The sequence below is a fragment of the Hippopotamus amphibius genome, chromosome 11 (assembly GCF_030028045.1).
Source record: "Hippopotamus amphibius kiboko isolate mHipAmp2 chromosome 11, mHipAmp2.hap2, whole genome shotgun sequence".
Lineage (NCBI taxonomy): Eukaryota > Metazoa > Chordata > Mammalia > Artiodactyla > Hippopotamidae > Hippopotamus > Hippopotamus amphibius.
In genome coordinates, this window is record NC_080196.1 from 31,414,649 (window position 1) to 31,441,022 (window position 26,374).

A 26,374-nucleotide genomic window follows, 5' to 3' on the forward strand; every position below is an offset into this window, starting at 1 on the left:
CCCTCTTATATGTAGGCAGTTACTCCAAGTCTGAAGCTGATGATCAGGAGGAGAGGGGAGAAAGAGGAACAAAAGCTCAAAGCTCCAAATGAAGAACAATTAATATTACCCAGATTGTCAGCCAGAATGTAAGGGATGGGGAACTTCCACCTGGTGGTGGGGTCTCTCAGGGCATTCCTGGATTTCTGCAGAAACAAAGGCAAAGGTAACTGGACAGCTGGTCTCCTTGGCCTCCCCCTTCTCTAAACTCTCATACCACAAACAATCTGTCACACAATTCAAACAGTTTAGTCCTTTTTTCTTCTGATTATAAAACAATAGACATTCATTATAGACGACTTGGAAAATTCCAGAGAAATTATTAGGAACAAAATAAAGGAGACCTACAATTCCTCAAAATGGAAATAGCCACCTTCAATGTGGCAGTGGACTTCCTTCTCTTTCATTCTTCGCTTATTAGGAAAATTGAGTGGACAACAATTTAATACTTATAGATTCTTTTGTACTGTTTGCTGATGTTTTCATCTGTTTTTGTTACCAATGACCACAGTGGAAGTCTTTGTGGATACAGGTTATAGATGAGATTCTTTTATCTCCACAGTGGCCATCACAGGGCTGGACACAGAGCAGAGGCTCACTGTCCTATTACACAGCCAGTCCTGGGGAATGTTATTGTATCACTAGCAGGTACTCACCTGTAGGAGGATGTCCCCTTGAAAGAGGTCCAAGCCTGCAGCTAGATGTGGATTTTAAGAAAAATATTAGAATGAGAATTACTAAAAGGCATCCCTCAGAATAAAATGAGTCTTTTCTATTGTAAGCCTATAGTTATTAATCTTTATGTGGTGAAACTTTTTGAAACAATGCAAAAATTCCTTCTAATTGAGCAAATGTAAATAGCCAATAAATATCATATATTGTCACATCCTCTGTTGTCATTTTTGGAACAAGAAACCTAGAGGGTATTATGCTTAGTGAAATAAGTCAGACAGAAAAAGACAAGTATTCTATGTTATCCTTTTATGTGAAATCTAAAAAATAAAACAAACTAGTGAATGTAACAAAACAGAAATGTGCTCACAGGTAAAGAGAACAAACTAATGGTTACCAGTGGAAATAGGAAAAAGAGTTGGGAAGGGCAAGATAGGGGTAGGGGATTAAGAGGTACAAACTACTGTGTATAAAATAAATAAGCTACAAGGATATATTATACAGCACAGAGAATATAGCCAATATTTTATAACTATAAATGGAGTAATATCTATAAAAACATTGAATCACTATGTTGTAACCTGAAACTAATATAATGGTGTAAATCAACTATACTTCAATTAAAAAAAAAAAAAAAAGAAATTTTGTCCAAGAATCTTAAAAGTAAGAGACAAGTTAGATGGAAACTTTTCAGTCATTGACTGCAAGCCTCTCTCACCTTGGGGGTCAAAATGGAACTTCCTGAGACAAGAAGTGAGATACCAGGTGGTCTGCAGATGAGTGAGCTGTAGTACTTCCAACTTCCCATCCAGGGTCCTTTCTGCTGTTGTTTTGGGTTGGCCAAAAAGTTCACTCAGTTAATGAATATGTTGTTCAGTAAAGTTCTTGGTGAAAATGAAAAATGTCTTTTATTTTTACTTAAAACTGAACAAAGTTTTTGGCCAACCCAATACTCTCCTTCTTCCCCACCTTAGCTAAACAGGTTGACTTTGTGCTTCCCCATGAAAAACAATGGTGCCCTCCAAAGCCAAGCTCAGGCTAATAATAAGAAATAATATTTGTCCTAATAAATAATCAATAATAAATATTTGCCCTAATAATAAAGAAGACCTGGCAAATATGGGTAGATCCATTCAAAACCATAGCTCCAAACATCTGCTGTCAGGAGCTTAGCAGAATATACTTTCTCCCTGATGGCATTCGCCTCAGACTCTTTCTGAAAATAAGATCCTTGAAAGGAAAGATCCTGGTGAGAAAACATTTAAAAGAATGCCACTTCTTATTACAACCCTAAATTTTGACAAGCAGCCTCCCCTGTAGAGCGCACACTACTTCAGAATCATCAGATTGTACTTCTTTCTGAGAAGAGCCCCTGATTTACAGCTGGGAAATCAAACTAGAGGACAATCACCACAATCTCATATGGAAACAATGGTCTCATTTGGCAAAGTCTATGTATGGCTCATTCAGGAGCTGGGTTCTAGCTCTGTAATGACCCCTGGAGGTGTTAGTATGAGGAGGCTTCCTGGTTGCACTTGCTAATGACTAACTAGGGCTGTCCCTGCATCACTCCCTTCTTCCCACACATATTTCCTAGATTTTCTTGACCTCAGGACCCTAACTTAGTCATATAACAGCACAATTAAACAACAACAAACAGCAATGACACCATTGCCCCCCAGGCAGCAGGACCCAGGATTTGAATTGCCTTTTCAGTAGGGCTACCACGGGCGGCTCCATCCATACTCTTGTCATGAGCAAAATTACACATTTCCTGACCCCTGACGTGGATTAGGGATGGAGGTGAGGAAAGGGCTCTTCCAGAGCAATGTGAACAAGTTCACTGGGACCTTGGCCCCAAGGGCTGGTCAGCATGGATGGGGTCACAGAGAAGTGAGAGAGTGCGGTAGGAGAACTTCACCAAGAAGTACGGATCCATTGAAAGCAAGCCCCAGACTACTCACTACCCAATTTGTTCATGTAGCATATGCTTATTAAGTGCCTAAGGTGTCCTAGACATTTTCTAGATGCTAGGGAGATAGCAGAGAATAAAACAAAGCCCTTGGGGAGATGACATTCTTGATTGGAGAGGAAGGGAATACAAATAAATAAATAAATGTAAAGTGTGGATGACGGTGAAAAGCATCACGGAAAAAAAAAACCCATAAAACAGAGTAAGAAGGGAAAGAGTGCTGAGGTGAAGGGGGTTGATATTTATAAAGGGTGGTCAGGGAAGGCCTTCGTGAGGAGTGGCATATAAGCAGAAATCTAGTGAAGTGGGAAGTGAAGGGAGGGGATTGAAGGCAGAGACAACAGCAAATAGAAAGTTCCTGAGGCAGAAAAGCCTCAATGTTTTAGAGCACCCCTAATCGGTGGGAAATAAATCTAATGTAATCGGTGTTTAACAGGCCCACAGGGGGATTCTGATGCTCAAGTTTGAGAAGCACTGCTCTAAGACCCCAAGGCTTTCCTCCTCGGGACCTTTAACATACAGCAGATCTCTGAATTACAGACACCTTGACCTGCTGACTTTAAACAGAAGTCATTTGTTGCCTGGCACTGAAGTCTTGAGACCCATTCACCCATGTACCTCCCTAAGTGATTTCTACTTTGCCCCTGCAGTCATTCTCAAGCTTTTCCATATTAAATATCACCTAGCCTGGCTTCCCTGTAAATGGGACAAAGCCAGAGAAATTTACCCCTAAGGTATGGGGTTTTTTAGTTTTACAGTTTTCACATAGGATTGAGCTATTACGCTATGAGTCAAAAGACCTGGAGGTGAGCTCTACCACTGCCATCTGTGATCTTGGGTGAGTCGCTCTGACCCAAAGGAGCCTCCCGTTCCTTCCTGCAAAATGTAAACAGCACTCGCCCCACTATAGAATTTGACAAATAAATATACAATTGGCTATCAACGCTTTGTAAGCTATAAGGTATTTACAATCATGAATATAGAACCTCTGTTTCCCACCAGTTCTAACCAAAGACACCCAGAATGTCGCGGCTTCTTCCTCATTTTAGAGGCAGGACAAGAGAGAGAAAAGAGAGACAATTACTTGGCATCTCTCTCCTCTCAGTAATGGGTGAGACCAATGGATTTCTTCAAGAGACAATTACTTGGCATCTCTCTCCTCTCAGTAATGGGTGAGACCATGTGTTTGTGGACAAGATCTCGGAACAGAGACAGTCTACACTCTTCTCCAAGTCCGAAGCAAACAGTTGTTAGTGAACGTGATGGACCAGTAAAGGGACTGGGGTTTTCTCCCCATTAAATATAACCAAAGGCATATCCCTTATATTTTTCTTTAGCAAGTAAACTAATTACCCATTTTGCCCTTTTTTTTTTTCAAAATGAAAACTGGAAAAGTGAATTTTTTATAAACAGAAATCTTGTTATATATTTCTAGATTCACTGAGCACTCACTAGTTCTAGAAGATTCAGTCTAACATTATTGTCTTCCCACATTTCCATTTTTCAGAAACTCTGCAAATTCTAATGAGGCACCAATGAATGGTTCTCTCCTCAATTTACTCAATACCGTACTATGAAATTTAAGAGATTTTCAGCAATTTTATCACAGGATTTTAAATTATATAAAGGCATTAATAATGGCAGAAATTACACCCACCTAAGTTGATTTCTGAAATATCCTTCTGTTCATCAAACTCTCCATCATGTACTGTTAAAAGTAGGGAAAAAATTGTTACCAGTCTTGCTGAACGAAAGAGAGAAAGTTCAGAAAACACTCTATGCATTTCAATTAGTTCTTACCATTTCCTTTAGAAAAATGCTTAATCTGAAAAGAAATAAATATACAGAAAATGGATAACATATACTAGAATTAATATTTCTAAACACCCTGAAGAGCAGAACTCTACTTACCGATACAGCTGCTATGTGGACAAAAAACAAGATGAAAGAGAGAATGCAAGCGGATCTAGTCCAAATCATTTTTGCAAGTGAACAGATTTTAGCAAAGACACCTTGTGATAAGTACTTGGACCTTGCTCTAGCTATCATGTTAGAAACTTTGACCCTTACATGTGTTCTGTAGCATGGAAGTCGTCAAAGAAAATGTCTTTGCCTCCTTTGAGGACACATACTAAGTTTAACAGAAAAGCTCAGCTTCCAGAGACCAGGGAAAAGTTTGAAAAAGTTAATATTGAAATAAGCATATAAAAATAAATGACATTCCTATACACTGGCAATAATTGTTCATACAATATAATAGGTAAAAGATCCATTTCACAATAAAAATAAAAATAATCTATAAAATGATCATAAATTACTTAAATCTAATAAAAGTGAATTCGAGTTATATGTAAATGTTATAAAGCAATTATTGAAGAACAAAAGAAAGAGCTATCTATACACATATACATATATATTTAAATATGAAATATTCATGGGTGGGAAGACAGTATAATAAAGATGGTCATTAGTTTGATATTAGTCTATAAATTCAATGTTATTATAATAAAAAGTCTTTTTTAATTTTTAATTGAAATATAGTTGATTTACAATATCCTGTTAGTTTCAGGTGTACAGCATAGTGATTCAGTTATACATATACATATAAAATTTTAGATTCTTTTCCCATATGGGTTATTACAAAATATTGAGTATAGATCCTGTGCTACACAGTAGGTTCTTGTTGATTATCTATTTTATATACAGTAGTGTATATATATATATATATATGTTAATGCCAACCTCCTGATTTTCCCTCCCTTCCCCTTTCCACTTTGATAGCCATAAGTTTGTTTTCTATGTCTGTCTCTTTCCATTTTGTAAATAAGTTCGATGTTTCCTTTTTTTTTTAGATTCCACATATAAGCAATATTGTATGATATTTGTCTTTCTCTGTCTGCCTTATTTCACTTAGTATGATAATCTCTAGGTCCATCCATGATGCTGCAAGTAGCATTATTCATTCTTTTTTATGGTTGAGTAATATTTCATTATATATATATATGTACACATACATACCACATCTTCTTTATCCATTCACCTGTTGATGGATATTTAGGTTGCTTCCAGCCAGATGATCTTTTCCTTCCTTCTTAGACCTATCTGCACAGTATACTCGAATGGTGACTTTGGAATCAGATGGATAGGAAATTGAATCTCACATCTACCATCGACCAGGTGTGGCATTTTGAGCATCTGCTTTCCATGTGTAAAAACAAGACTGGTACCTACTTCACTAGTCAAATGTAGGAATTCAGTGAGACAACTACTGCAAACCACAGGTACCAGAAACATAGGAAGTACTCAGTAAACTATAGTTCTTTCTAGCCATGTACACAGCCTTCTGGCAAATGATAGGCAGTAAGAAAACAGCTCAGAGCCCTCTTTGCTCAGCGGAACCGCCAAGTGGGAGCATAGGTCTTCAGCAGATATAGCTTGTTCCTGGTGAGTTTCTTTTTATGATCTTGATTGCAGGTGTTAATTAGTTACCAGTTGTTTGCAACCCCAGGCACTTCTTGCCCCAGGGTGTCAAGTGAGCAAGGCTAGAGCCTCAAGCTTTAGATTTGAAGGGCTTATAGCTTTGCAGTTAAAAGACAGATTATGCACTCCACGGGGCAAGGTCCATGTTTTATTTTCTGTATGTATCCTGGTTCCTGGCACATAGTAGGCAGTTGGTGATCGCATTGGGTAAAATACAGTGAAATACCATTTTTAAAGGTATCGGATGTAGTTGATGTGCTTTGAGCTCGGTGAGAGCATTTTACAAATCGACCAGCTGAGGAAGCAGAGTGAAGACTGGAAGAAGAAAGCCATCAGCAGGTGGAAAGAGGGAAAACCCTCCCCTAAGTGTTGCCAGACACACTCCAGCCTCACAAAAGCCCAGGTCAGACTCGCTGGAGACTGAGGTAGGAGGCTGGCAACGTCCTCTCACCCCAACCCCTTCTCATGAATGTCCTCTGCCTTCTGCTTCCTCCACTTTCTATCCTCTTTTCCGAGCCTGTTCTTTATGCTTCACTCACAGAGCTCTGTCTTCAGCTGTTCACCTCTACCACAGCTGCCTTTGCTGTTCCTCCAAGCAATCAGCCTTTTCACCAGGGCTCAAAGGCATTTAGAAGAAGAATTGCGCGAATTTTTTTCTGAAAAGTTGAAAAAGTAAATATTTTCGGCTTTGCAGGCCATGTGGTCTCTGTGGCAACTATTGAACTCTGCTGTTGCAACTGGAAAGCTGCCACAGACATTAGTGTAAAGGAATGAGTGTGGCTGCATCCCAATAAAACTTTATTGACCAAAACAAGTAAAGGGGCATAAGTTACTGGCCCCTGAGTTTTAGAGAGCTGACCCCCACCCAAGATCGTGGAGATGCATATAGTGATAACAGTTATAACAGAAGCAGCAGGTAGCAGCAACTGACATGTTTACAGGGGTGGGGTGGGGCACCATTCCAAGGATCTAAAGTACAGTTACTTAACCTTGACAATAATTCTATGAAGTAGGCAGTATCTATCCCCATTTTATATACTGAAAAATCTCTCTCTATATATACACAGTGGACTATTACTCAGCCATAAAAAGAATGAAATAATGCCATTTGTAGCAATAGATGGACCTAGAGACTCTCATACTAAGTGAAGTAAGCCAGACAAAGAAAGACAAATATCACATGATAATGATATTGCTTATACGTGGAATCAAAAAAAAAAAAAGATACAAATGAACTTATCAACAGAACAGAAATAAATCCACAGGTATAGAAAACAAACGTACGGTTACCAAACGGAAAAGGGGTTGGGAGGGATAAATTAGGAGTTTGGGATTAACATATACACACTACCATATATAAAATAGATAACCAACAAGGAGCTACTGTATAGCACAGGGGACTATACTCAATATTTTGTAATAACCTATAAGGGAAAAGAATATATATGTGTATATATATATACATAACTGAATCACTGTGCTGTATACCTGAAACTAACACAACATTGTAAATCAACTCTACCTCAATTTAAAAGAATTAAGAAATCTGCTCAACATCACATGGCTCCTGGTGATACTCCTGAAATTCCACCTGAATTTTTTAGAGAGCTTTCTCTACCTCAGCCTGACCCCTGGCAGCCCAGGGGTGAGGCCTTCACCATCAAGTTACACCAGACACAGCCCCATCTACTCCAGGGCTCCATCTCCAAAAGTTTACTAAGAAGACTTCGCTTTTTAGGGAAGCAGTTCCCAAGCTATAGAGTCTCAAAAATCCCCTGGAAAGCTTGTTAAAGTAGATTCCTGGGCCTTGGGCAGGGGAATTCTGGTGCAGGTCAGAGGGTGAGGACCAGGAATCGGCATTGTTAATATGTACCCCCATGATCCCAGTGCAGATAGTCTGTGGAATACACTTTAGTAAACAGGGGTCTAGTGAATTTATGTTAACCAAATGCTTCCACTTAGAGTGTGGTTATTAGGTAGCTTCCCCTGGTTCCCTTTTTATAAGAAAAATCAAAAGATCATAGCAGCCTCCAGTTTCCTAACAGGGGCATTTTAGATATGAAGAATTAGAGATTTTTCAATGCAGAAAGAAATCCACTTCAAGAACACCTATGGGAACAGCCTTTCTGGAGTGCAGCTCAAGAACCCACATTTTAAAAACAAGTTTATTGGAGTATAGTTGCTTGACAATAGTGTGTTAGTTTCTACTGTACAGCAAAGTGAATCAGCTATACATATACATACATCCCCTGTTTTTTGGAGAACCCACACTTTTAACAAGTATGAAGGTGAGCCCTATTTGGAAAACATGAGACCCACTGACCTTTACAGCAGCTCTGTTTGGGGCTGTATGGAGCCCATCCTAGTGGACCCCTTTGGAGAACCAAGCAAAGACTTCTTCCTCTCATGGGCACTGAGGTCCTTGGTAAGCTACTGTCTATGTCCAGGTGGGCATTCAGTGGGCTTTGATTTCAGCATTTCCTCCTCTATAGGATGTAAAGAAGGCATTGTCACCCATCTTTTATGTGGTGGGGAAGAATCAGACAAGAAGCTTACTTCATTTTTTCCCCAATTCTCTTCCTATTTATTGAACCCTTATAGAGTACTTGAAATTAAAGCAGACTCAGCTGAGAGCTCCAAGATTACCCACTGATTTCAGGGAGAGTCTCTAACCCCTGCTAATTACAAGGGTTATCACTGTCCAAGAGGGCAAGTTGGACCATGGCATCTGGGAGGAGACACGAAACATAGAAATTGCTGATTAAAGGGAAGATACAAAGCAGGGAGGGATAAATTGGGAGGTTGGGATAGACATACACACACTACTATATATAAAACAGATAATGAATAAAGACCTACTGTACAACACAGGGAACTCTGCTCAATACTCTGTAGTGACCTATATGGGAAAAGAATCTAAAGAAAGCGTAGATATAGATATAGATAGATATAGATATAGATATAGATATAGATATAGATATATGTATAACTGATTCACTTTGCTGTACAGCAGAAACTAACACAACATTGTAAATCAACTATATTCCAATAAAAATTAAAAAAAGAATAAAAATACAGGGAAGACACAATTGGGATGGGCTTTTCTCTGAAAGGAAACACGATTCTAAAGAAGAAGAGGTGTAGCTGTTTTCTACTGTCAAAGGACAAAAGTAAAACAATTTATGTAGTGAGTTTGATGCCTTTTATTCAAGGAGAAACAATTCATGGGCTGGGGGAGTAGAAGGCCTCACAAGCAGGGGGGTACTTTTCCCAAGGGATTTGGGACAAAAGCAAGTTTTGCAGAGAGTTAGAAGAAGCAATAGGGAAACAGGGCATGTTCGGCTGGGGTTGCATATCTGACCTAATTTAGAAAGACCAAGGAATGAGGAAATAAGTGTAGGCCCCAGAGTTGGTTTGGCATCTGGGGATCAAATGGACTTTCTGCATTTACGATCAAGCAGAGCATTTACAAGAACACGAAAGTTTGGTTTGCTGACACGTCACCCTGGGCAACAGCAGCTCCACCGTGCACCTAGAAATTTATTTCAACACTACTGTCCCTGAAGTTAGGGTACAAGGAAACAGGCTAAAATTGCAAAACAAAACAAAACAAAACAAAACAAAAACCCCCACTTAATCGTTGGATACAAAGTCCTTCCTGATCATCTGAGGATTCTTGGATCCTGCAGTGTTTTGAGGAGGGAGACAGTGTTGGTCACAGAGAATAACACCAGAGCTACAGGCTGGCGGGCAGGCAAGTGTTGACAGATGAAATTCTTCAAAAAGAGATGATGTTGGAGAAGAAATAGACGGGGCTTGGCTTGGGGATTTTTCTCTGTCCTGGGAAGTCATTCACTTTTGAGGTCATCTAATGGAAGCAAGATGACGGTAAGTCGTACGTCTAACTTGATCCAGAGAACAAAAGTCTCAGCCCCCTTAGAAAACAAATGGGAATTGTAATTCCATTTCCCTTTGAAAACCACAGAACTGGTTTGGTGCAAGTGCCAGCAGGTCCATTCAGGCTCAATTGCATTACTGCCACTTCACCCAGAATCTGATTGAGCACCAGGGGAAGGTAAGAGAAGGGCCCGTGTGGGGGCATTATCGGAAATTCCAGGGGTAATTGGTCAAAGTCAATCAGGAGGCTTCCTGAATTAGGAAAAGATCTGTTTATGTTCATAGGCTGAATCAAATTTTTAAACATAAGTTATTTTCTCATTACCACTGCGGAAAGATTACAGTGGCAGCCATTTTCCAAAGCAATGCACGCTACTGAGAACAGCTTTGCATAGACATGAAAGCAAGAAAGTCAGCCACTGATGCCCTGTGAATAGATGGGCTAAATGGCCACACACCAGGAACGGAAGAAACCTAGCCACACCTTGGTTTTTCCATCAAATTTCTGGGAAGGGCAGTTTGTAACCCTCTACAAAATTCCCCTCCTTGAATGGCTTGTCTTTCTATTCAAATAATAGCAATAATTATGATAACAACCTGATGACTTTTAAGGCACCTGTTATGTGGCAGGCACTGTGTAAAATGCTTTACATAGGCTGTTTCATTTAATTCTCATAACAATCCCATAAGGTAAGAACTGTTGCCCTCATTTTATAAAAGGCTGAGTTCAGAGAGGTAATAGATCGTACTCAGCACCTGAAAAACATAAAAATAGAGAAATTAGTTTAATGATGTGTTTCCCTTTCTCGGGCAGTTGCTCAGTTACACCAACATATTGTGTCTATTCATTCGTTCATTTGTTCATCGATGCATTCCTTCATCCATAAAGTTATTATTAGGTGCATCCTCTGTGCCAGGCTTTATGTTAGGCATTGAGGAAACAGTTGTGAACCAGACAGACACTCATGGAGCTTAGACAGAGTTGAATATCATGGGGAGGAAAACATGTACCAGTACTTTACTAGATCCCCAAGTAAAGATGGATCAGGTCAGCAGACAAACAAATTGTGATGTATTCACAGATCACAATAGGACACTGTCACCTAGGAATGCTACTGCACAACTCAAAAGAATGGTACCACCAGTGCATACAGCAACATGAATAAATCTCCAAAGCGCTATGCTAAGAGAAAGAAGCCAGATATGAACCATATGCTGTGGGATTCCACTTATATAAAATACTAGAAAAGGCAAAGCTATTGTAAAAGAATCCAAATCAGCAGTTGCCAGGGACCAAAGGTCGAGAATAGAAAGAGACTGACTACAAAGGGGAAAAGGAAATGTTTAGGGATAACAAAAATATTCAGTATCTCGATTATGTTGGTGGTTACACAGCTGTATAAATTTGTTAAAACTCAAGGAACTGTGGGGCTTCCCTGGTGGCGCAGTGGTTATGAATCTGCCTGCCAATGCAGGGGACACAGGTTCAATCCCTTCTCCAGGAAGTTACCACATGCCACAGAGCAAGTAAGCCCATGTGCCACAACTATTGAGCTCACGTGCCACAACTACTGAAGCCTGCATGCCTAGAGCCCATGCTCTGCAACAAGAGAAGCCACTGCAATGAGGAGCCCATGCATCACAATGAAGAGTAGCCCCCGCTTGCCGCAACTAGGGAAAGCCTGTGTGCAGCAACGAAGACCCAGTGCAGCCAACAAATTTAATTAATTAATTAATTAATTAAAAAAGAAAAAAGATGTTTAAAAAAAACTTCAAGGGATAAACTGGGATGATGGGTGATGACTTAGAGGGCCAGGATAGGGAGGGTGGGAGGGAGTCGCAGGAGGGAGGGGATATAGGGATATATCTATAAATACAGCTGATTCACTTTGATGTACCTCAAAAATTGGCACAACAGTTTAAGGCAACTATATTCCAATAAAGAGCTTTTTATAAAAAAAAAAAACCTCAAGGAACTGTATGCTAAAATTGGTGAATTTTATTGTAGGTAAGTTACATCTCAGTAAAGCTGACTTAAAACAATTAGGAACCTGGGGTCCATTTCCCACCCCTTCCACTAACATACCAGATGGCAGCAGGCAAAACACCTAATCTATGTTCTGGTTTATTCTTTTATAATATGGGGCTCATGAGACCTGTTCCGCCTCTTTTAGTGCTAAGTCAAGAGAATTTCCAACGTGTACAGAATGCCATGTAAGTATGGAACTTAATTGTTCTCGTTCCCTCACTGAGGACTATTCTATCTGGATTCTCAGAGGCCTAGCGTGAGTTTAATTTGACAGGTTTCCTAACATTTTGGGTTTTGATCTTCTTGTAAGAAGGGCAGCCTCAGAGGCTCTCACAGGGCTTTAGAGTCCTGTGTCATCATGTTTCAGAGGAGAACCAGCCATCTGTTTTGTATTTGGACCAACAAGTGGCTGAGCCAATGGAAATGATACCTTCTGAAGCTTTTTTGCCAATGAACACACATCCCTACCTCAGGAGCAAATCCATGTCCCCTGCCTGGCTGGATGAGCGACAAAGGCTGAGGGTGGATCCGTGGGGCCTGGTCACAGAACAAAACAAGCAGTTGATGCTGGCTGTGTGTCCGGAAAATCTCCTTGATTCTCATCCAGGGGTTTATTTCTTTAGTGCTGACTATTTTCCTAAGAAGTGGAGACATTCTCTTTCCAATTCTGAATGCAATTCTCATGCCACCAATTTTTATTTCATTTTATTGAGTTTATGGTTCCATAAATCACCAGTGTTTACACTATCCACACTAAGAAGAAACATGTGTAGCACAGAAAGCCCAGCTTGGCGTATGAATAGCTGGTATTTGATCCAGTTACCAAAATTCTCTTGGTCCCATGCTGGATGCTGAGAAGAAAACAGGAAGAATATTACATATTCCTTGTCCTCAAGGCCTTTATTTTTTTTTAATTGGGTATAGTTGTTTTACAATGTTGTGTTTCAAGGCCTTTAAGTGTAAGTTTTCCTGAGAGTTCAGCCTCTTCACTTAGTGTGTCAGGAAAACAAAAACATTTATAACATGAAAAGATGTCCATTATGAAACATTTAATGATTAAACCATTTAAAAATATGAGGGCTTCCCTGGTGGCCCAATGGTTAAGAATCCGCCTGCCAAAGCAGGGGACACGGGTTCGAGCCCCAGTCGGGGAAGATCCCACATGCCTTGGAGCAACTACACCTGTGCGCTACAACTATGGAGCCTGCGCTCTAGAGCCCTAGAGCCCCAGCTACTGAACCCGAGTGCCACAACTATCGAAACCTGCATTCCTAGAGCCCGCGCTCCGCAGCAAGAGAAGCCACCGCAATGAGTAGCCTGTGCATCACAACAAAGAGTAGCCCGCACTTGACACAACTAGAGAAAACCCACGTGCAGCAACAGAAACCAAACAAAGCCAAATTTTTTTCAAAAAAAATTTTAAAATATGAAAAAGAAAAAAAATTACCACCAATCGCATTCTTGACAGTCTGTTTCCTTCCAGCTTCTTATTTATATATGCATATTTTATAATAATATAAAATTTTATCCACTTAAATGTCGGCCACCAGAGCTCTCAAGGAGTCACTGAGTTGGAATGACACTTATTTTTTCTAAATTACTCTTCTCTAGAATGTTCATTTGTGCTCAATCCTCCCCCCAACAGATATTCATCAAAGCAGAGCCCCACCAAAAACCCAGTGGGTCCTTGGATGCCTCAGCTTTTTAAAGGATCATGTCTAATAGGTTTTCCTATATTCATAATTAATGCTTATTCAATGCAAAAAGTTGGAAGACACTGTAGGAAAATGCTAACTTTAATCCCATCACCAAAAATAACCACTGCTAGCATCTTGGTATATGTCCTAGATTTTCCCCCATGCTTATTTTTCTTATAAGAATGTTAGTTACATTAGGTTTATAGACTGGCTTATAAATGTCTCCCCATGTCGACAGATATTCCTCAACAACACACTTCTCAGTAGCTCCATATAATTTCACTGAATGAATGAATCGGGTGTAACTAGCCAAGCCTGTGCTATGTGTGGACGTTATTTTCAGTTGATTCTTCTTATCACAGGCAATGCTGTTTGCAGTTGCAAGGACTTTCAGTTATTGCCTTAGAACAAATTCCATTAAGTAAAACTGCTGAGTCAAAATGTACTGAGTAGTTTTATGTTTTTAAAGGAATATAATTACTAAAGATCTCCAATTTTCCCACCCTCTAAAAGCATGTCACAGAAAGGTGAAGGTGGTTTGAACTCCTTTAGCCGAAGACCCTGAAAACGCAAGAGCTAATTCTTTAAGAGGGAAGCAAAGTAATTGTGCTACAGTTTGGAGGCTTACAGAAGACAACACAAAAGTGAGAGATAGGAGGACTAATAACATGGACAAAGCAATGTCCGTTCTTATTCCTTGTTAAATGCTGTGCTACAAGTGATAATGCATTTACCAAGAGCAGAAAAGATGTTTCCTGCAGTAGACAATTCCAATGGGATAATGGCTATGAACACAAAAGACATGGAAGGTATCTTAAGGGGCAAAGAAAGTCACCTTGTGTGACCTGTAGCTGCAACCAGAACAGAGCCAGTATTTAGCATCATTAAATCACTTAAATCTTCATTCAGGCCCTTTGATGTATGGCAGGGACTGAATGTGCCTGGAGCCCCCACCAAATTCGTATGTTGAAGCCCTAACCTCCAGTGCGGCTGTATTTGAGGATGGGATCTCTAAAGAAATCATTAAGGTTAAATGAGGTCATGGGGGGGGGTGCTGATCATATAAGAAGAGATACCATGGAGTCCACTTTCTTGTTCCCCATATGCAAGCATTAAGGAAACTAGGTGAGGAGATAGCAGGAGGACAGGCGTCTAAAGCCAAGAAGAGGGCTCACACCAGAACCCGATTTTGTTAGACTTTCCAGCCTCCATTACTGTGAGAAAAAAATTCTGTTCTTTAAGCTGCCCAGTCTGTGGTATTTTGCTATAGCAGCCCAAGGAGGCTAGTGCCCTGGGGAGACGATCCTCATCACCCATGAGAAAACTTCAAGAAAAATTAATAATTTGTACAAGGTCATACAGTCAACAGTAACCAGCTTTTAAATTCACCTCTGTCTGATGCTCATGATCTATCTGCTTTATCCCTTTGACTCTCCAGTAGGAAAAATTGGGAACTATCCTTCAAGTGTGACTTGAAACACACTATTCAGCCTCTTTAGGGCCCAAAACATGTCCTTAATCATCTGTCTCTGTTTCTGAAGAGCTACCACTAAAGAACCCAATGTTGCAAAGTCTCCTCTCTTTTTTTGCCCCCATCCTATAAAATTCTGAAACCCATAGATACAATAATATTTTAAGCCAAGGAATCTGACATGTAGCCCTTTCTCCAAAGGTACAGCCCACCTGAGATTTTAGAACATGTGTCCAATTATCTAGATTCAATAAGGAGACCATCCAGGCAAACCAGTCTGCCCACCAATGCAATTATGTTACCAACAAACCTCAAACAAGGAGGCTTGAATCAATAAGAGCCCATCATTAAAACTAAATGTAATTATTATATAATTTATAGCTACTTAATTTGTTGTAATTACATCTTAAAACTGAGGCTTGATGAAAGTTTACTAACAAAAATAAAACAAAGAACGAAGCCTCCATTATGTTCTTGACTTTTTCTTTTTTTACATCTCACCAACACTTGTAAACCAGGCACGGACTTTCTCAAATGCCCTTGTTGTCAATTAAATATCCACACACACTCACAAAAGATTTCAGACTATGTGTCTTGATCCTAAAAAAACATGTAGACAACTTACTTATTAACTTTTGCAGCTATTCTTTACTCAAAGATGTCCCTACAGGGACTTCCCTGGCAGTCCAGTGGTTAAGACTCTGCACTTCCACTGCATGGAGTGCGGGTTCAATCCCTGGTCAGGGAAATAAGATCCCGCATGTGCCCTGTGGCCAAAAAATTTAAAAAGAAGGAGGTGGAGGCAGAGGTGGAGGCAGAGGTGGAGGCAGAGGAGAAGGAGGAGGAAGAGAAGGGGAAGGGAAAGGGAAAGAGGAGGAGGAGGAAGAAGAAGGAGAAGGAGAAGGAGACGTAGACGGAGACGGAGACGAAGACGAAGAAGAAGAAAGCAGCAGCCAGCAGCAGCCCCGACCCCGGTTACCATCTACCTAACCCCCAAAGGAGAAACTTAGGAATCATCCTTGCCTCTTCCCCCTTATAGCAATCAATTTCATGTGGATTTAGCCTCATAACCAACTCTCCACACCATCTGCTTCACACTCTTCCCAATAATCCCCACCCCATTACAGGTCAGCATCACTAATCTCTTCTAAACTGGATCAGCCTCCTAAGTAGCCCCACCACCACCACCAATTCACTCAATCTAGAATGTTTAAGGAAGGCAGGACAGTAAGACATTACTAACAGTTTATATACATACATATATTTGCCATACTACATGTAGGTATATCTCTTGACACATATCTCTATGTGGTCTTTTACATTAATGTTTTCATGAAGGGTCTTAAATTCTTAGCAGGACCTCATATTTGTGATGCTTTATGATTTGAGAGCAAGTCACTAACTTCTTGGAGCTTTGATTTTCTTATCTGTGATATGATGTCGCACATTGATGATTAACATCTCAAGTTCTAAAGTTCTATGATGTCTCGAGGAAACTTGCCATTCACTTCTAAGATTTTATTTGCTTTCATAATTCAAAGCTAGGGATTCAGTGTGTACATTGGTGGGTCTACTGTATTTAGACTGTTTAATACTTCCTGATTAAATTCTCTCTTTGGTATTACATGGTCCACAAGAGGGCGCCCACTTTCTAGCAAATTAGATGTTATAAACTTGGTTTCACAGAAATCATTCTTTCAAATTTCAGAGAAATTTCAGCAAGTACAGGAAGATAAACAATTTACAACGCACTTGTAACTTATTTAGATATTTCAAATGATAATTGTTAGTACAAATAGATTTCAATTTTAAAAAAAAGCATGTCCTCACAAATGGAATGAATTTGTGATTTTACCCATGATGTTGGAGTGATGAAACAGAAAATTCATTTGAAGCTAGGCTTGAAGTTCTATTCAACACTATAGGGAATCTCCAATTCCTTAACTTACCAAGTTCCTACTCAGTGGTTGCGTGTCCCAGTTACTTTTGCTTGATCTGCCTCGGAGGGTTGTTATGGAGATTAACTCAAAGTATACGAAAATAACTTGAAATAGCACCTAAATGTAGGCTATTGTTATTAGACAGGAGTTTATTGCTGAAAACTCAGGACTTGGGATGTGTGTTAATTATCTTAATTATAATTAGATATTTGTAGGAGAAAAAATGTAGAATGAAATCATACAAGATCCAGTTTTTCTTCTTGAAATGTATTTATTTGAAATTCTCATCAAATAGAAGAACGGTGCTCACATAAACAGCATATTTGCAGTCATCAGCATCATCCTTTTAATGCTTTTTATGGTGATTATCAAAATAAGAAAACTGGGTCAAACACTCATTATAAAAATGATTCGAGGTAAAATTCTTTACAAAAACAGCAAAACATTTTGGAGAACAACTGAGTAGTTTTGAAGGAAGGCTATTCCAACTATTTAGAGAAGTTGCTTCAAAGATGCCCACTTATGGGGTTTAGGTAAATTAGAATGGGGTTTGGTGATGGAGAGTGGTGATGATGAAGGGGGTGGAGCAAAACTGACAGGGAAAAGGCAGGGGAAGAGAAAAGAGTTGGAGTTAGTGGAGGGGGGTGGGCAGAGGATGGACAAATGGACAGTCAAAGGGACCTTGTGGGCAGGCAGACATTAGGTCAGCACCTCCGACAACAAAGAGTGGCTGCTGAGCAAATCGGACACCAGCAGGTCTTAAAATGTCTCATCAAAGGCAAAGCAGCCACGCAGGAGGCTGGTCAGGGCATCAGGAGAAGATGTGAGAGATGACATCCACAAGAACTTCTTATATGAGGTTGTAAAATTAGTAGAAAGAACGTGGGCTTCTTCAATATGGGTTTGAGTGACTTTGATAACAGGAATTAAACATCTCTGAGGCTGATTTTCTTCAACTGCAAAATGAGGATAATGATACCTACCTCTCAGTGTTGCTGTATGGATTTAATAAAGTAATACAGAGAAAGCCACGCATGGTAAGTACTACAAAAGCATCATCAGGATGCTACTGCCTTCTCTTCATCGTCATCTTTATCTTTATCATTATCACTCTCATTACCATCAGCATCACTGTCATCCTTGTTTCTCTTTTAAGGCTTGATGAAGGAGGTCCTGAAGTAGATGTACCTAGTTAAGGCTTATATGCCTTCCCATGCATGAAAACAAAGTTAAAAACAAAACTCTGATAAAGTACGGTAACATACACCCACCCTGTGGACAAAAAATTCCACTCCTAGGTATTTACCAAAAAGAAATGAAAATACATGTAAATAAAAAGTCACGTACCCAATATTTATTGCAGGGTTTGTCGTTGTTGCTGTTTGTAGTAAGAACATTTAACATTAGGTCTATCCTTTTGACAAAATTTTAAGTGTGCAAAACAGGACTGTTAACCACAGGCGTGATGTTGTGCAGTAGATCCCTAGAACTTAATCACCTTACATAAGTAACACTTCATTCCCATCGAATAGCAACTTCCAATTTCTCCCTTCTCCCATCTCCTGACAACTACCAATCCACTTTCCACTTGTATGAGTTTGGCTATTTTACATACCTCCTATAAGTAAAATCGTGCAGTATTTGTGCTTCTGTGACTGGTTTATTTCACACAGCATGATGTCCTCCAGTTTCATCCATGTTGTTGCATATTGCAGGATTTCCTTCCTTTTTAAGGATGAATAATATCCCATTATGTGAATACGCTAGAGTTTCTTTATCCGTTCATCTGTCAATGGACATTTAGGTGGTTTCCATCCCTTTAGTTATTGTGGCTGATGCTTCACTGCAGTTTTAATCTCAATGACCTCAAACTGGAAGCAACCCAAATGTCTATTAACTGGTGAGTTAACTAAAAAACTGTGTTATATTCATCCAGGGAATAAACTGTGGATGCAATCGTTGAAGTTGATGAATCTCAAACACATTGTATTGAATGAAAGAAGCCAGAAACTGAGAAATGAATACTAACGATTTTCTTAGATGAAGTTTGGAATAGACCAAACTAATTCATGGTGAACAGAAGTCAGAACAGAGATCAGGGGGAAGGGGAGTGGTAGAGATTGATTGGAAAGGGGTCTGGGGGAACTGCTTGGGCTATAGGAATATTCTAAGCCTATTTAGGGTGGACGTTTCACACGTATACTCGTTAAACTACTCTTCTAAGCTTTGTGCATTTGATGTCTGTAAGTTATACCCCAACAACATTTTAGTTCTTTGTAAAAATAAGACAAAACAAACAAGACTGATATTTAGCCCAAATGAGCTCACAAAACAAAGCTGAGCTCCTGATAGGGATTGAGTAAGATAACCCAATAATCCGTTTAGAAACCACATTAGGGGATTGTAGATAGAGAGAGAACTTCAGGGGACTTTGGGAGACCACAGTAGGATTAATGATCACTCAAGAAAGTAATGGGAAAATCCTGAAACTGCAGGCTTGCTTGACTCATAAAACAGAACAAGTCACTTAGCATCAAAGCCAGACTGGCTTGCATAACAACAAAATCAAGCTAACGTGCTTGGCAACAAAACCATGCAACTGAATCATGAGACGTGCCCCCAAACAATAAAACAATGGTGGCAGGAGACCTACCTCCAGCCCAGTGAGCTCAGTAAGTTACTGACCCCCAACACATGCTCTTTGACCCCCCAGGACATGCTCTTTCCACAATACTCTAAAAAGAGTAATAGAACAGTGGTGAATAAGGCCTAGAACCTGCCCAGTGGTGTCATCAAGTTAATGACCCTGGCACACACTCTGTGCACACACACACACACTCATTTATGGAAGCATAACATCTACTCAAGAAAGACACAGAAGATCTTCTCCCCCTCGCCTGTCTTCCTCTGATTATAAAAATCTAACCCTCTAAGCCCTCGAGGCAGTGCATTGCTTGCCTACCCGCTTGCAGGCCTCACTAGCGCCCTATTCTAATGTCACTTCTCATCTATCACCTTGCGTCTCACTGAGTTCCTTTTGCACTGAGACATAAAGGACCAGGCTCCTCCGAGTCCCCCGACATGACACCTGTCTGTTTCACTTCCAAGATATAGTGGAGGCCACAGAGACAGCTTCCCTGGCAAAGAGACAGACGCAGATAGTGAAGGACTAAAGCAAGAGCAACTTTCCAGAAGAGTGGGCACATGCAAAGCCACTCAGAAAAAATAATCAGCTGACAGAGGCCACCTGGCAAAGGCTTCCCTTTGTGACAGCTGAATTGTCACCAGGCATCATCACGGTCTGGGAGAAGGGTTGGTGGGGCGCCCCCTGAGAATCTGGGTATTTTATATTAAAGTGTCTATTAACTTGTCTCTTCACCCTACAACCAGGTCCTCTGCTCACGCTGCAAAGTATGTCCATAATCTGGCTGCTTCTCGTGGCCTTTGCTGTGGCCACTGCAGCCCAAGCCACCATGCTCTCCAGCTGGCTATGGCAATAAGCTCAGTTACACTGTCCCAGCCTCCACCCTCCCCCCTGCAGCCTGTCCTCAGCACGGTAGCCAGAGAGACATGGTTCAGACTCCCCAGTGGTTTTCCATGATCCTTTCAACGAAATGCCTGATTTTCACCTTGGCCCCCAAGGCCTAGGTGAACCTGCTGCTGTCCACCTCTCCAACCGCAGCTCCTTCCCTGGGGCCCCCCATCCCCTCCCCACCCCACCCCCTCCCCGTGGTCCAGCCACAGTGGCTTCTTCCCGTAGCTTCGACATTCTCATCTTGTTGTTGGGTGTTTTTTTTTTTTGGTTTTTTTTGTTTGTTTGTTTTGTTTTTTCTGTTTTTTGTTTTTTTGGGGTTTTTTAAATTTTATTTATTATTTTTTGGGGGGTACACCAAGCTCAATCATCTGTTGTTGCTGGGTTTTATAGTTGCCATTCCCTCCACCTGGAATGATGCTTCTCCACAGCTTCTTGCTTTGACGTCATTGAGGTCACTGGCCAGATGGCCTCCCCTTGGAGGCACCTACCCTGACTCCCCTTTACAGCATGACACCCCCAGTTACCACCTTTCCTATTAACCCAGATGATGGTTCATTTTATGTGTCAACTTGACTAGGCCAAGGAGTGCCAAAATATTAGGTCAAGCAATATTCTGGGTCTTTCTGTGAGGGGGTTTGAGGATGAAACTGACATTTACATCCCCATATTAAGTAAAGCAGATTGCTCTCCCTAATGTGGGTGGGCCTCACCCAATCAGTTGAAGGCCTGAATAGAACAAAAGGCTGAGTCTCTCCCAGGTAAAAGAGGATTCTCATGCCTGTTGCCAGAGAGAGAGAGACAGAGACAGAGACAGAGACAGGGAGAGACAGAGAGAGACAGAGATATCTTCCATAGGTTCTGTTTCTGTGGGAAACCCTGACTAACACAACTTGCTTAATTTTCCCACAGCACCCTTCACCACCTGATACACTGCATATTTCTGAGTATATTTGTTCATTGCCTATCCCCTCATATAAGGTCATGAGAGCAGGAACTTTGTTTTATTCTCTGCTGTATTTCTACTGCCCAGTACATAGTAGGTGTTCAATAAAGGCTGAACAAATTGTTCTATTTAAAAGGTTATCTAAGACTACGCAAAAGGCTTTCTCTCACAACACCAGACATCCACAGGGGTGCTCCTCCCCTTTTGTTATTCATGAGAATCCATGGGGACCTCTTATAGATTTGATTTTGTGCTTTGAAAAGTATGATTTTGAGATGAGGTCTGTGTCACCAGACGATCAAAGGAGTTCAGGGTATGAAGAGGTGAAGGACTGAGCCTGCTCAAGGAAAGTGGCTTGAGGGCAGGAATCGTCCTCTGCAGTCCCAGTACTTAACACAGTGCATAAGCTCGACACACATTTATTGAGCAGAGGGAGGGATGGGGCCTCTGGGTGGGCCCAGCAGCTCGCAGTGGCTGTGCACAGCCTTCTTGCCAGGTCCCATGTAAAACGCTGCACATGGCTCTTAACACTTAATTGTCACAGTAACAGTCTTTTGAAGACAGTACTCTGTTCTCTTCAGGTCACAGATGAGAAGTTTGGATTCATTAAGTTTCCAAGGTTAAACACCTTGCAGACCTGTCTGACCGGGAATCCAAGCTCTTAAGCCACTGGGCTACGGTACTGCCTCCAGTGGTTCCTCTCCCTTGGGCCATGCCACCGTTTTCCCAGTTGGTCTTCCTGCCTGCATTCTCGCTCTGCTCCAATTCGTTGGCAGTGCCACTATGTCAACCCCTGCCCTGAAGTCCCTCCGAAGTTTATTGACACCATTTAAGTGCCATCCCACGGCCAACTGTGAGCTGCCTTCATTTACTCTGCAGGAGCCCCGCACCCCTACTCTGTGGTCACCCATTTCACAATCCATCTTCACTTGTTATCCTTTTGGGTTAACTTCCTGCCTTCCTAGCTGGACAGGATCTAGTCTGTTTTTCTCATTTAAGGCAGGCACCTTGCACAGTGCTTGGCCTGTGATGATTGTTAAGTAACGGATCCAATTTATGAGTAATAGAAATACAGTTATCTACTGTGAAGAATCCATCTATCGATTTTCTATGAAATGTCTAGAAAAGGTAAATCGATAGAGAAAGAAAGTCATGTTTGCTGGGAGTGGGAATGGGGAGTGATAGCCTATTGGACAGGAGGGAGTCTCCTGGGTGTGATGAAGATGTTGTTCAATGTTCTAAAATTCTTAAAATCATTGAATTTTACACTTATAATGAGAGCATTTTATGACATGTACATTATACCTCAATAAAATTGTTAAAAAAAAAAAACCCACCATCTCATGTCGGCTGGCTCCTTGCCAGCCAGTTCCAGAGATTTCTCTCATAGCAGGAAAGATACCCCCAGGTTGTATGTAGCTTAACATTTTTGTAAAAACAATAATATTCAGACATCAGAGTTCACTGTTTCATAGGGAAGCTTAACTTCTCAGTGGAAGATATTTCACTATTTTGGATTCTTCAAGGTCTGTGATCAGGTTCCATGGTGACCGATAAAGAAGCCCAGAGTCACATGGTCATGAGAATTCTAGTACCAAACATTGAAAAAGAAATCTTTGTGGCTTAGTTTGCTCAAAGACTAGCACAATATGCAGAAATAGGAAGATGATGTAGAGAGTAGAAGTTGTTTTCTCTAATTTCTGAGCCCTTGGGGCAAAGTTGCTAAACAGTCACATGGTTCCTAGCAGGTAGAAGGTCTCTGATTTCTCTTCTGCAAATTTAGCAAGAGTTTGGAGTTTCATAGGCTAACATAGAGGAACATAGGTGGAAACAGGCGGGCCTGGGACCACAGTCATATTCTAGGAGGGAGTTGCTTCTTTGCCCTGATCTGGTCAAATGAGATGGGGTAAGAGATAACTTGCCCAGAGGCTGTGGCTGGACCTGTTGGACCCACGAAGTTGCCACACACCATGTTCTGGTCCCCAAACAGAAAAATCAGAGTGCTTCTCAGGCCCAAGGTCCCTGGAGAGCTCGAGGCTGGCTGCCCCAAAGCCCCTTGATCCTATGGAATCTAAGACTGCCTGAGTGTGGTGGGCAGAGCAGTAAAGCGAGCCAGGGAGAAAGCTCCACTGCTCCAGGCTTTGATTGTCTCTTGCTGGGTGTTTGCTCTTTTGCCCTGGAATTATTGGTGATACCTGATAACCATGTAGTTGGTCTGCATCATTTTACAAGATGGAATAAACAAGCCTTCTTCAGGAGGAAGGTTGTTTCAGTGACAGATTATTAGACTGGACACGGAAGACCTGAATTCAAAGGCCAGTGCTACAACGAATCAGCTGTGTGACACTGGGAAAATCACTTCTCCTCTCTGAGCATCTGATTATCCACCTGTAAAATGAGGGGTTTGGGTTAGATGGATTTGAATGTCCTTTTGACTCTGATACTAAGAATATTAATAACTCGAATTTCTTAATCGTGGTGCCAGGGATACTTTTATTTATTTCTAAGAGGCAGGTGTAGTTTTCACTGTTAGTGAACAAGGAAACTAAGGATAAGGCAGGCTAACTGAATTGCTCAAGTTCGAAGTGCTTGGAAACTGAATTGCTTGGACTTGCCCAGATTTCTCTACACTGGGTCCTGAAGCCCAACTACACAGCAGAGTGTGAGGGAATGTTCCTCGTTGCCTGGCTTGGGGGCACCACAGGCATTTCCAGAGGTGATTTGCTGCTATAGAAAAGCTTTTAGATTTTTCCCCCAACATTGTATCTAGAAAACTTTTAACATACAGAAAATTAAAAGAAATTTCCAGAGACCGCTGTTATACCTATTTTCTACTAGCTCTTACTGCTTGCTTTGTCACCTCTCCAGCCATCTAGCCATCCCTCTGTCCCTCCATCAAACCACCTTATTTTTTGTGGAATCCTCTGGTTTTGATTAGTTTTGAGAAAGGTTGCTCCCATCAAGTTTTCTCAGTTCTTTCTCCCTGGTCATATAATATTTCATCATTACAAGAGCCAATGCAACAGAAATTGGAGAGAAGAGCTTCTATTCTCTACGTCTTCTTCCTGTTTCTGCACATCATGCTAGTCTTTGAGCAAGCCAAGCCACAAAGATATTTTTTTCAGCGTTCGGTACTGGAATTCCTAGGTGCCTCTGGGCTCCTTCACCCTGCCTTACAGATGAAGAAACAGGCTCATAAAAGTTAGCAGCGAGCTGAGTATCACTTAGCTGGGAAGCGCTGGAGCTCAAGCCCCTCTGGGGCTAAAGCCTCAACTCTCACCCTTATGCTCTCCTACCCTTTGATATGGCACTTTTCCAAAACGTAGGCATATGCTTTCACTTTAACCAATCTTTATTTATTTCCACTGGGGAGTTTCTCCATAGGCAATTAATATCTTTTATAGCCAAACGAAACAAAACAAAAACAACTCAGGGTTCTTTCACTCTGTTATGACAAGAAATTCAAACATGGTATCTTAAAAGAGAATAATAAATTCTATGGCCCTTCTCATAAAGCTTGACATTTACAGTGTGTGTGTGTGTGTGTGTGTGTGTGTACACACGCACTTGTGTAACAGTAATAGTTGTTACTTTTACAAACCAATGCCTTTGGAACTCAGTTCACAAGCTTGCTATTTCTTTTCGCTTTGCTGTCATGCTCTTGAAATAGAAAAAGAAGTTTCATCAGGGTGCATCAGGGTAAGTGTCAGCACTGGTATGGGATCGTTCAGATTAATCCACGTGGCTCTCAAGACCCAAGCTTATTATCCTCAACCTATCAGCTCGGCTCAAACAAGTAAACAAATTCCCTGGCACAACCTGATGGAGTAATGGGGTGACAGTATGCTTTGTGAAATGAACCAGTCACAGAAGGACAGATACTACATGATTCCACTTATATGAGGTATACCATATAGCCAAGCTCATAGAAGTGGAGGGCATTTAGCAGAGGCAGCAGGAACCAGGGCCCAGTGTGCAGAGGAAGGCTGGCCCCGTGTGGCCAGGCTGTGGACCTGGATTAAGTCCAAGTTCCAGCTCTGGCCTCTGCTAGTTTTATGACCTGGACAAATTACCTAACCTCCCTCAACCCCTGTGTCCTCACTTATAACAACATCTGCCTCACAGAAGTATTGACTAGGACATAGTGACATGCCCGGCACACGTGGTAAATATATCCAGGCAGTGAGCAGCCCGGCTTGGCAGGCACCTGGGGTCTCTAAGGATGAGAACTCAGAAGTGAGCTTAGATTACAGGCTTTGGATCAGATAGCAAACATGCTCTTCTTCTTCATAGTTTTGATGTCTGTATTATCTCTATTTTAAAAATCTGTCTTTTCTCTGAAGATGGTAGCCCCATATAGATAGTATTATTCTCGATCAAGTGACTTTAAGAGTCTCCTTCCTGAGAGATCTTTTAATCCACAGTTTCGTCACTTTACCTTCTGAATTTGCCATCTCTTAATTACAAAAATGTTTGTGGGGGGAGGGATTCAGGAGTCAAGATATTATTGTCTCCCAAGGCAATATTGCAATAACAAAAGAAGGTGAACTGAATGGTCATTTTAAGTATTACAGGATAATTCAGTGTGAAATATGGGATTTAGTTAACTCATTCTTTTTATTGGATGTTTTTGTGTTCACTCATGAAGTTTCTCTTTTCAAGGCTTTCAAGTGAACGTTGCCAACAGAGCATACAGGAC

The 26,374-nt window shown here is 41.0% G+C and overlaps 1 protein-coding gene across 1 annotated transcript in view; it reads right to left on the bottom strand.

Annotated features, from left to right (window-relative positions):
* MEP1A (meprin A subunit alpha) overlaps positions 1–4,663 on the bottom strand; it is a 33,732-nt gene extending 29,069 nt beyond the window's left edge. The window contains exons 1-5 of the mRNA XM_057700309.1: positions 4,595–4,663; positions 4,484–4,508; positions 4,341–4,391; positions 696–736; positions 110–185 (exon numbers count right to left, since the gene is read on the bottom strand). Of these exons, the coding sequence (XP_057556292.1) occupies positions 110–185; positions 696–736; positions 4,341–4,391; positions 4,484–4,508; positions 4,595–4,663 (262 nt within the window). The remainder of the gene's footprint in view (positions 1–109; positions 186–695; positions 737–4,340; positions 4,392–4,483; positions 4,509–4,594) is intronic.
* Positions 4,664–26,374: the final 21,711 nt, after the last annotated feature.